Source organism: Adiantum capillus-veneris, chromosome 16, assembly GCF_014529385.1.
Source record: "Adiantum capillus-veneris isolate H3 chromosome 16, ASM1452938v2, whole genome shotgun sequence".
Lineage (NCBI taxonomy): Eukaryota > Viridiplantae > Streptophyta > Polypodiopsida > Polypodiales > Pteridaceae > Adiantum > Adiantum capillus-veneris.
This window is the reverse complement of record NC_140946.1, coordinates 133,330,216-133,341,388: the sequence shown is the minus strand read 5'-3', so window position 1 is coordinate 133,341,388 and position 11,173 is coordinate 133,330,216. Positions and strand designations below refer to the sequence as shown.

The following is an 11,173-nucleotide window of genomic DNA, read 5'->3' as shown; positions in this document are numbered from 1 at the left end:
TGTTTGTGGATGATACAACCTGTAACCTTTGATTTCAGCACTGTAACCAACAAAAATACATTTGAGAGCCTTATCATCCAATTTTCTACGCCGTGTTTGTGGCACCAAATCATATGCCAAACAACCAAAAACACGCATGTGCTCAATAGAAGGCTTTCTATCATGCCATGCTTCATATGGAGTAATAGACTGCAAAGCTACACCTGTTAAGTACATAAGTGGCACACATGATTGCCTCAAGCCAAAAAGAATGTGGTAAAGCTTGACTTTTGACCATACATTGTGCCATTTCCATAAGTGACCTATTTTTCCTCTCAGCTACACCATTTTGCTGAGGTGTATAAGGCATTGTACATTGGTATTTTATCCCACGACTAGCCAGAAATGCATTAAATTCATGAGACATATACTCCCCCCCTCGATCGGAACGAAGGGTGCCCATAGTACATTTCGATACATTGTTAGCCACAGCAAGAAATTGTTTGAAGCACATAAAAACTTTGGATTTCTCTTTAAGCGGAAAGAACCATGCATGCATGGAGTAATCATCAATGAAAGTCACAAAATAAAGGTAATTGCCCAAGGACGGAGTTTGCATGGTCCACAAACATCACTATGCACAAGCTGCAACCAGTATGTGGCCCTAACTGATGAACCATCCTTTGGAAACTTAGAACGTTGCATTTTACCCAAAATACAGCCTTCACAAACATGTTTGACAGAGAGAGAGAGATAAATAGAGAAAGACAGAGAGAATATGAAATGAAATGTTATATTAAATGTCTTCAATATTTCAAAATGATTTATGAGACCAATCCGATAAACTTCTTGTGGATCTAGTATAATGTATGCGTTGTCCAAGAAAATAGTGCATCTATTGATGAAGAGCTTCATCAATGTTTCAAGAGGCGGCAAAGAAGCAACCATATCAGATTTTTGCAAATGCAGCAAACTGGCAAAATTCAGATGCCCAAAATGTGCATGCCACAATTTTGCATCTGAAACAGCCCTTGAATCTACAATTGCATTTGCAAAAAATTGTTTACACTTGTCATACAAAGTGAGTTTATACATCCCATGGCACAAAAGTCCAGATGCAACATATTCATCACCAAAATTGAGATCATGAACTGTACATCTGTCATCCACAAATTTCACTACAAGTCCAAGTCTAGCAAGTGCAGATAGAGACAAAATATTCTTCTTGATCCCAGGTACATAAAGTGCATCAACAAGTGTGAAAGGACTGCCATTTGCAGCAGTAAGCACAATATTTCCAACCCCCTGAACCGTATAAGAGGCATTGTTGGCACAACTGACTGAATTCCCATGAGGCCCGTCAGACTCGAGTGCGGTGAACAATTCACGATGTGAGGTAATGTGCTTTGTACCACCATTGTCGAAATACCACACATGTGAATTTACAACAACTGACATGCATGCATCATGAACAACAGGATTGTAAGTGCACTTTGCACTAAAAGCCCATTCTGTAACATCAACATCACAGTCTCCTTTCACAGAAGACTCAACAATGGCTGCATTTGTAGTGGAACCAACATTTGCAGTGGAACCACCCTCTTTATTCTTAGCCTCTTTGGCCTTCAACTTAGGACACTGATTGATCAGGTGATCATTAAAATAATGGCAATGCAGTTTCTTTTTGCCTTATCACCAGAATTTCCAAACGAATTGTTGTCAGCAGAAGCATTAGGAACAGAAGTTTTGCCACTCGCAACAAAACCATAAGAAGTGGTTGCATTGTTGTTACCACCCTTTTGAGAAGCAATAAAAGCCTATTCAACTGCATGATGCCTGGTCCTATTTTTTTTGAAAAGTGACTCTTGCAACAACAATGTGTATAATGCATCAAACTTGACAACTTCAGGATTTCCTTGGGTCATAAGTCTCCAAGTACTAGCAAAAGTCTGGTAAGAATGTGGTAAGGCATCAAGAACAGTCTGCACAAGGAAACTCTCTGAAATGACTTCATCTGTAGAAATAAGTTACTCATTGATATCCTTGACACCAGCAAGGAAAGTTTCCATATCATCTTCCTCATGCATAGTCTTTGATTCCAGCTCTTTTCACAGCAAAGCAATTTTAGCCCCATTGCGGCTTGCATAAAGACCTGCCAGAATATCCCAAGCCTGTTTTGTAGATTTCGCTGAACGAATGGGAGGCGTAATGGTGCGCTTCACAGACAACACAATCAATGCATGAGCCTGCACATCCTTTACATCCCAACGAGCTTGTTCTGCAGTAGGAAAAACAACTCTAATAGCAGCAATTCTTGTAGCAAGGCCTGCAACATCCTCAACATCACCTAGATCCTCAGAACCAGGATGTACATGAATGCCCTGCACAATATTCTAGACACCCTTTGACACAAGAACATGTTGCATCATGTAAGCCCACATAGGGTAATTGTCCCCATCCAACCTGTCCTCAACAGCAAACATCTTGAACACATCTGTGTTGTTGTCAGCCCACATCTCTCCCGAAATTTTTGTCAACCTGCAAATGCTTGCCAAAGCTCACTAAAATCAGAGAAATGAGCAAGCGTGTGCTGGAGCTACTGGTGACTAAGTCCAAGATGATGCAACTTGCTCGGATACCAATTGTTGGAATTAGGGTTGCAGAGAAACGAACACAGCTTGGAGAAGACAAAGGAACCTCAAGGCACACAAATGAGATTGTGTTACTTAGTGTGCAATGGAAAGATAGATAGCCCTAGAGTGATGGGCATATATACAATGCACACGGGAAAAAACCTCCTAAAGAGGGAACAATGCCCCGGTGGTCCTAGTGTGTTCACACACATCACTACCACATGTATAAGGTAGAAAATCCCCCCTGGAGTGATGCAGTGAACGAGAGCTGGCACATGAGTAAAGGGAAGTGCCATGCCCTAAGGACATGATAAGTCCACAAAGGGGAGTAAGCCCAAAGCTTTGCGGAAAGCTTTGAGCTTCTCACGAGACAATGCCTTTGTGAAAAGATATGCAAGGTTGTCCTGTATTGGCGCATAAGCCAAGCTGATCTCTTTTGCTGAGAGCCTCTCCCTGACATAGTGGTAATGCACCAATGTGCTTTGTGTGAGCATGCAAAACTGGGTTCCTCGTAAAACTGCCAATGCACTCTGATTGTCGGTGTAGATAGTCTGGGTAGTGTCCTATCCAACACCCAAATCAGCCATAAGGCATCTGAGCCATACACACTCAACCGTAGCTGTGAAGACTGCCTTGTACTCAGCCTCACAACTAGAAGTGGCCACAGTAGGTTTCTTCTTGCTCAACCATGATATACATGAACTGCCAAGCATGAAACAAAAGCCACTTGTGGACGCTCATGTGTCAAGACAACCAGCCCAATTTGAGTCCGAAAAAGCATGTAAGTCTGGTGACAATGATCCCCCCTTGGGATAAAACAAGCCAAGATGTAAAGTGCCACTAAGGTAGCAGAAAATTCCCTTGATAGCTTGCCAACGCTTAGACCCTGGGCTATGCATAGATCTGTTGACCTATGAGACTGCAAACTGAATATTTGGCCTCTTGTTGCATACATAAATGAGGCATCCAATAGCAGTGTGGTAAAGAGTGAGATTTGCAGGATTACCAGCATCATGAAGACTCAATTTTAAACCTATTTCCATGGGAGTGGCAATAGGTTTTCAATCCTCAACTCCAAACTTATATAGCAATGTCTCTATGTAACTTTTTTGACATAAGGCAATACCACCATCACACTGCTTAATTTGTATACCCAAGTAATGATGCAACAACCCCAAATCTTTCATCTTGAAAAGTGGCATTCAAATCAGCGTTAAATTTAGAAATAAAGACCCAAAATGAGAAGTACATCACCCTCACGCTTTACACACAATGTGCTCTCTGTTGGACTGTTACGAAAGCCTCGTTTGACCAAATGAGTGTCAACTTTCTCATATCAAGCACGAGGAGATTGCTTCAACCAATACAAAGCCTTCTTACATCTGCACACTTTGCCTCTTGTACTTTCTTGACAAAACCGTGAGGCTGCGTTACATAAAATTCCTCAAATACGCCACCAATCAAGAAAGGAGTAACAATGTCTAATTGATGTACATCCCAACCAAAATGAGCTGCCAAAGCACATAGAAAACGCACAGTAGTCATATGACAAGTGGGAGCAAAAGTCTCTTCATAATCTATGCCTTTTTGTTGTGCATAACCCTTTGCAACAAATCGAGCCTTATGGCGATTGATCTCACCATCCGGCTTGTGTTTCAACTTGTAAACCCACTTTGTACCAATGGACTTTTTGCCAGGAGGCAAATCACATAAAGTCCATGTGTCATTTATTGTAAGTGCATCATATTTCCGATTGCATGGCAACCATCCAATTTTGTGAATTCTGTGCTTTATCAAAAGACAAAGGTTCCTCAACATCATGTAAGCTAGACACAACCAAAACATAACAATCTCATGCATAAGATGCATGGAGAGAACCTGAATGAGTACGACTGACAAAGGTGCATTCAATTTACTGTCACGCAATGTATGCACTAGCCATTTTGGCATACCTCTAGCCTGCTCATTTTATTCCCTTTCCTCATCAAGTACATCATTTACATCTGCATCAGTAATAGGCTGATCTGTAACTTTTTTGAAAACCCCCATAGGCTCTACATTTGCCTCATTGGAATTTGCATTTGAACTTCCATCACTGAAAAGAAGTAACAAAGTGTCATAAATGTCCTGTGAGAGTACATTACTATCTCTAGTACATGACAGCAAGGGCTCAACCGAATCTTCCACTAACACTACATCCTGTGAAACCAGAATACGCTTTGTTTGCGGATGATACAACCCGTAACCTTTGCTTTCAGCATTATAAATACATTTGACAACCTTATCATCCAATTTTCTGCGCTGTGTTTGTGGCACCAAAGCATATGCTAAATAACCAAAAACATGCTTGTGTTCAATAGAAGGCTTTCTATCATGCCATGATTCATATGAAGTAATAGACTGCAAAACTTTTGTAAGACACCTGTTAAGTACATAAGTGGCACACATGATGGCCTCAAGCCAAAAAGAATGCGGCAAAGCTTGACTTTTGACCATACATTGTGTCATTTTCGTATGTGACCTGTTTCTCCTCTCAGCTACACCATTTTGCTGCGGCATATAAGGCACTGTACATTGGTGTTTTATCCCACGACTAGACAAAAATGCATTAAATTCATGAGACATATACTGCCCCCCTAAATCGGAACGGAGGGTGCCCATAGTTTATTTTGATACATTTTTAGCCATAGCTAGAAATTGTTTGAAGCACATAAAAACTTCGGACTTCGCTTTAAGCAGAAATACCCATGCATGCATGCATGGAGTAATCATCAATGAAAATCACAAAGTAAAGGTAATTTCCTAAGGACGGAGTTTTTATGGGCCCACAAACATCACTATGCACAAGCTGCAACCTGCATGTGGCCCTAATTGAACCATCTTTTGGAAACTTAGAACACTGCATTTACCCAAAATACAGCCTTCACAAACATGTTTGACAGGTTTTTCAAGAGGCGGCAAAGAAGCAACCATTTCAAATTTCTGCAAACGCAGCAAACTAGCAAAATTCAGATGCCCAAAACGCGCATGCCATAGTTTTGCATCTAAAAAACCCCTTGAATTGTTGGAATTAGGGTTGCAAAGAAACGTACATAGCTTGAAGAAGATGAAGGAAGCTCAAGGCACACAATAGAGAGTGTTTTACTTAGTGTGCAATCATGAAAGATTCATAGCCCTAGAGTGATGGGCATATATACAATGCTCGGGGGAAAAAACACCCCGGTGATCCTAGTGTGTTCACACACATCACTACCACATGTATGTGGTAACAAATCCCCCCCAGAGTGATGCGGTGAACAAGAGCTGGCACATGAGTAAAGGGAAGTGCCATACCCTGAGGACATGATCAGTCCACAAAGGGGAGTAAGCCCAAAGCTTTGCGGAAAGCTTCAAGCTTCTCACAAGACAATGCCTTTGTGAAAAGGTCTACAAGGTTGTCTTGTGTTGGCATATAAGCCAAGATGATCTCTCCTGCTGAGAGCCTCTCCCTAACATAGTGGTAATGCACCTCAATGTGCTTTGTGCGAGCATGAAAAACTGGGTTCCTTGCAACTGCCAATGCACTCTGATTGTCAGTGTAGATAGTGTTGGGAGTGTCTTGTCCAACACCCAAATAAATCATAAGGCGTTTGAGCCATACACACTCAATTGTAGCTGTGAAGATTGTCCTGTACTTAGCCTAACAACTCGAAGTGGCCACAGTAGGTTGCTACTTTCTCAACCATGATATACATGAACTGCCAAGCATGAAACAAAAACCACTTGTGGACACTCGCGTGTCAAAACAACCAACCCAATCCGAGTCCGAAAAAGCATGTAAGTCTGACGGCAATGATCCCCCCTTGGGATAAAACAAGCCAAGATGTAAAGTGCCACTAAGGTAGCGGAAAATCCTCTTGATAGCCTGCCAATGCTTAGACCCTGGGCTATGCATAAATTTGCTGACCTGTGAGACTGCAAACTGAATATCTAGCCTCGTGTTGCATACATGAATGAGGCAGCCAACAACAGTTTGATAAAAAGTGACATCAGCAGGATTGCCAACATCATGTAGACTCAACTTCAAACGTGTTTCCAAGGGAGTGGCAATAGGTTTTCAATCCTCAAGTCCAAACTTACATAGCAATGTCTCTATGTAACTTTTTTGACACAAGGCAATACCACCATCACACTGCTTAAACTGTATACCCAAGTAATGATGCAACAACCCCAAATCTTTCATCTTGAAAGTAGCATTCAAATCAGCCTTAAATTCAGCAATATGTTTTTCATTTGGTCCAAGGATCAGCAAATCAGCGACATAAAGAACCATGAGAAGTAAATCACCGTCACGCTTTACATACAATGTGCTTTCTGTTGGACTGTTACAAAAGCCTCGTTTGACCAAATGAGTGTCAACTTTCTCATACTAAGCACGAGGAGATAGCTTCAACCCATACAAAGCCTTCTTACATCTGCACACTTTGTCCTCTTGTCATTTTATGACAAAACCGTGAGGCTGCGTCACATAAACTTCCTCAAGTATGGCACCATTCAAGAAAGTAGTAACAAAGTCTGATTGTTGTGGGTTAGGTCAACACATGAACATCATGCACAACAAGAATGACAATCTACTCCACCATGCTTCATCAGCAACAATTCAGACACAGTAAACATAACTACTCAAAGAATATCAAAGTAAGCAGAGACAATACACTGAATAGTTACTGCACTACACCATCATCATCACATTCATATCAGAGAACAGATACATCGTGCGTAGATACATTCCCCACTTATATAGATAAATCCGACTTAACTACCCGGTCACAAGACATTCAGCAGACTGCAACTGAAAGACAGTTACATCCGACTTGGAAAAATACAGCTCAGTAAATATCCGATAAGTCAAAATCCGACTTAGCTATTCAGAGTCAGTTTCTAACATGTGCCTCTCAACACATGGCACGTCCCGGTGGTAGATTTCGCAGAAATCTGACCCGGATCCACAGATCCCTTGATCAGGAATCCACTCTCTGCTGCACAGCTTCTTCCTTACTCTGGTCCTCAACATTCACTTTATGATCCACCAGCTCTGCTTCCTTTACTGCATCTGACTCTGCTGCATCAGCTTTTCCCATTTCCACCTCTTGTGCTATATCTGCAATCACAGTATCAATCTGCTCTTCTGCAACTTTCTCCTCAGCTACATCCTGCATCAAAAAACTATTAGTAAAATTCTCCTCTTTCTTTTCTGCCTCTGCAAGCTGCTGTCTCTGATTCTCTTCCATCTGCTGAACTTGCTGCTTCAAACAGTCTCTCTCCTTTTGCAATTCCTCCACTTCCTTCAACAATTGTGCTTCTACCTCATGCACTAACCCTGCCTTTATCACCTCATATGGATACTTAATGACAAAGCTCATTCTCTCCTTGGTCTTTTGCCACATCTCCTGTGCAACCAAAGCTAACTGCTGCTTGAGGATAGACACTTCTCCTTCTTTCATTAATACTGCACTCAAGCTAATTTCCTCCTGTGCCAACATCTGTTGCTCTAGTACCTGCAAAGGTTCCAATCTCAACCTCTGCATCTCCACAGTGACCTGTAACTCTGCATTCCTCTTTGCCATGTCTTCCAACTCCAAAGCAACAGCTGCCTCCACTTTCTCAGTCCATTGCTTAAACTCCCCCAATGATCTCTTCACTTTTGCTAACTCCATCTTCTGTTTCCCCACTGTTTCCTCCATATCCTGCTCATACTTTACTTTCATCATAGCTATCTGCTCTTCAAACTCTTTCACCTGTGACACCTGTCCTTTAAACTCCATCAACTTTTCTGCATTCCTTTCAGCTTGCATACTCTGAACCTTCAGCATATTATTCTGCTGCCTCACAAATTCCTGCACCTGCTGCAGCATCTGAACTACTTTATCACTGTCCATTTTCCCTGTATCTACTGATACTCCAGAGACTTCCTCAGCACTGAAATCTAATCTAGAAAACACTCTGCTGACTGGTTCAGACTTCTTCCTCTTGTTGGATAGTGTGAAAGCCTTACCAAGCTTTATTGGTGTTTCCTCTGCTTTTACCTGCATTGGTGAATCAACATCCATGGTGCCAAAATCTGCAAACTGCATTTTTGCTGTGATTTCTTCAAAGGCCTCTCCTGGAGTATATTTGGCTTTCACCAAATCCTCATAAGCCTCCATATGCTTGGCATTAATCTTCACAAATCCTAACTTTTCAGAATGCACCATGATAGGCTGCCAATCTGAACTGGCTGCTGCTTCTCCTGCACCAGTTTTTCTGCTTTCACAGGCCACCTTGCTTCACCACTCTGTACTCTCTGTGCAAAAAAGAACAATGCTGACAAGTAACCACATAACCTACTATTTGCCTGTGTCTTCCTTTTGTCTGAGGAATGAATCTCTGCTGCCAACTTTTCATACACCCAGTGGGCCCAGCTCACTTCTCCTCCTTGCTCTGCATAGCTCAATGGAGCAAAGTTTTCTTTTGACATATAGTCAAACTTCACAATAAAGCATAGCCTCTCCAAGTACCACTTAAGCTGCTCTCTCCTAGCATATGCCACATTCTTTAACATGTAATACTGCCTGCCTCCTTCTCTTGGGCCAAACTCCTTTTTCAGTGCTTCCTCTGAACACTTTGGAATAGGTGTATTGGGATACAAAGGCAGCTTGAACACCTCAGACACCAACTCCACACTGAGTATCACATGCGGTGACACTCTCCCCTTAGTCTTCCTAAGTATTTCCAACTGAGACTTTGCATACACATTGTTTCTACATTCTTCCCAAGGCAGAATCGCAAACTCATACAATCCTACCTGCTACAACCATATGGCGTTGCGCTCTGCCTGACAATCTATGTCAACTTTGAAGTCCATAAAAGGGTCCATTAATGCTTGCATCACCTTACCTTCTGACACAGGAGTCGGCGTTGGCGTTTCCTCTTCTGCAGAGTCACTGTTTTCGTCTGCACTGCTTACGTCAAGCCGCATTGGCAAAGCTTTGCTTCTCAAACGTCGCCCCGAACCTTCGGGCTGCTCCTCATCAGGCTGTGGTTGCATGGCCACCAATTGCTTTGCTTTCGGCATGGCAGGACTGAATAAGGCTTCTTCAAGCGAAAACCCGAATCCTCTGCGTTGCTGCATGTGAACTGGACGTACTGAACTTTTGTTGCATGTATGATTATACTCGCTGCACCATGCACACATATCTCCACCCGGTATCCTTGAAGTGCTACAAAACTTCTTTTCAGCACACTCCCCGAGGCTATTAATCGGGCCTAATAATTTCTTATTAAAAATTCCGACTTGGTCAGTTCCGACACAGGTACTCTTCCAACATCTGCAATGCTGAATCGGATGTGCACTTTGGAACTGCCTGCTTCCTCCAACCTGTGAATTATATGGGATACTATGAAAAGACCTCCTAAAATCCATGCAAGCCAGCATTTTGCCTTTTCCTTTTGCTGATTCTGAATCTCCTGGCTGTAGGGGTATTACAGTCATACAGGCTACACTTGGCCAGTCCAAATGAGGTGGCTTTCCATGAAATTTCTTTAGCCTGAAACCATTAACTGCCTTTTCCACTCTTGTACCAAACACATCAACTATGATGAATGTCCCTTGTCCTTTATCCTGCACAATCTGATATGGTCCCTGATATCTCAATGACAATTTACCAGGATGTGGTCCCAGCTTAGAGTTGTACAACATTACCCAATCTCCAACCTGAAAGATCTTGAACTTCACATTCTTGGTCACCCATGCCTGTCTTCTTCTTTGTATGACTTCAGTAATGTAAGAGCTTACCAACCTATCCTCCTCCAGCTGCATCAGATATTTGTTCCTGTGTAGTACTGACAACTTTGGAGACTGCTTCTCTGCTGAGACTCTTAAAATTGGTACCACAAACTCCATAGGCACCACAGCTTCCAGCCCATACACCAGCTTGAATGGTGTCATACAAGTAGTGACTTTGAAAGCTGTTCTAAAGGACCATAAGGCAGAATCCAACTTATCATCCCAATCCTTCTGATTCTCTGTCACAATCTTTTTCAAAATCCTTATCAGTGTTTTGTTGGAGCTCTCAGCCTGACCATTAGCCTCTGGATGATATGCTGTAGACTTCTTGTGCATAATCATATGTGTCCTTGTTAGCTCTAAAATTACTTCATTCAAAAAATGAGTTCCTCTGTCACTTACCAGCTCCACTGGACACCCAAACCTGGTCATAATGTTATGATAAAGAAATCTGGCCACACTTGAAGCTTTATTATCCTTCAATGCTACTGCTTCTACCCACTTAGTGCAATAGTCTGTAGCCACTAAAATGTATCTGCATCCCCTCTTGGAAGTTGGTTTAACAGGTCCTACAAAGTCCAAACCCCACTTTTGAAAAGGTTCCAAAGGCAAAATAGGATGATCCCCCATCCTATCCCTGTTTGAATTAGGTTGACCTGTTTTCTGACAAATTACACATCTTTTGGCATAATCATGTGCATCCTTTAAAACTGTGGGCCACCATAATCCAGCCTGCAAAATCTTCTTCCCTGTAATA

The 11,173-nt window shown here is 42.1% G+C and overlaps 1 protein-coding gene across 1 annotated transcript; it reads right to left on the bottom strand.

Moving 5' to 3' along the window:
* Window positions 1-7,612: 7,612 nt before the first annotated feature.
* LOC147439897 (uncharacterized) lies at window positions 7,613-8,701 on the bottom strand. Its single transcript, XM_086484081.1, has one exon. It carries the CDS (start codon window positions 8,699-8,701, stop codon window positions 7,613-7,615), a length of 1,089 nt encoding a protein of 362 aa, XP_086340207.1.
* Between the last annotated feature and the right edge of the window lie 2,472 nt (window positions 8,702-11,173).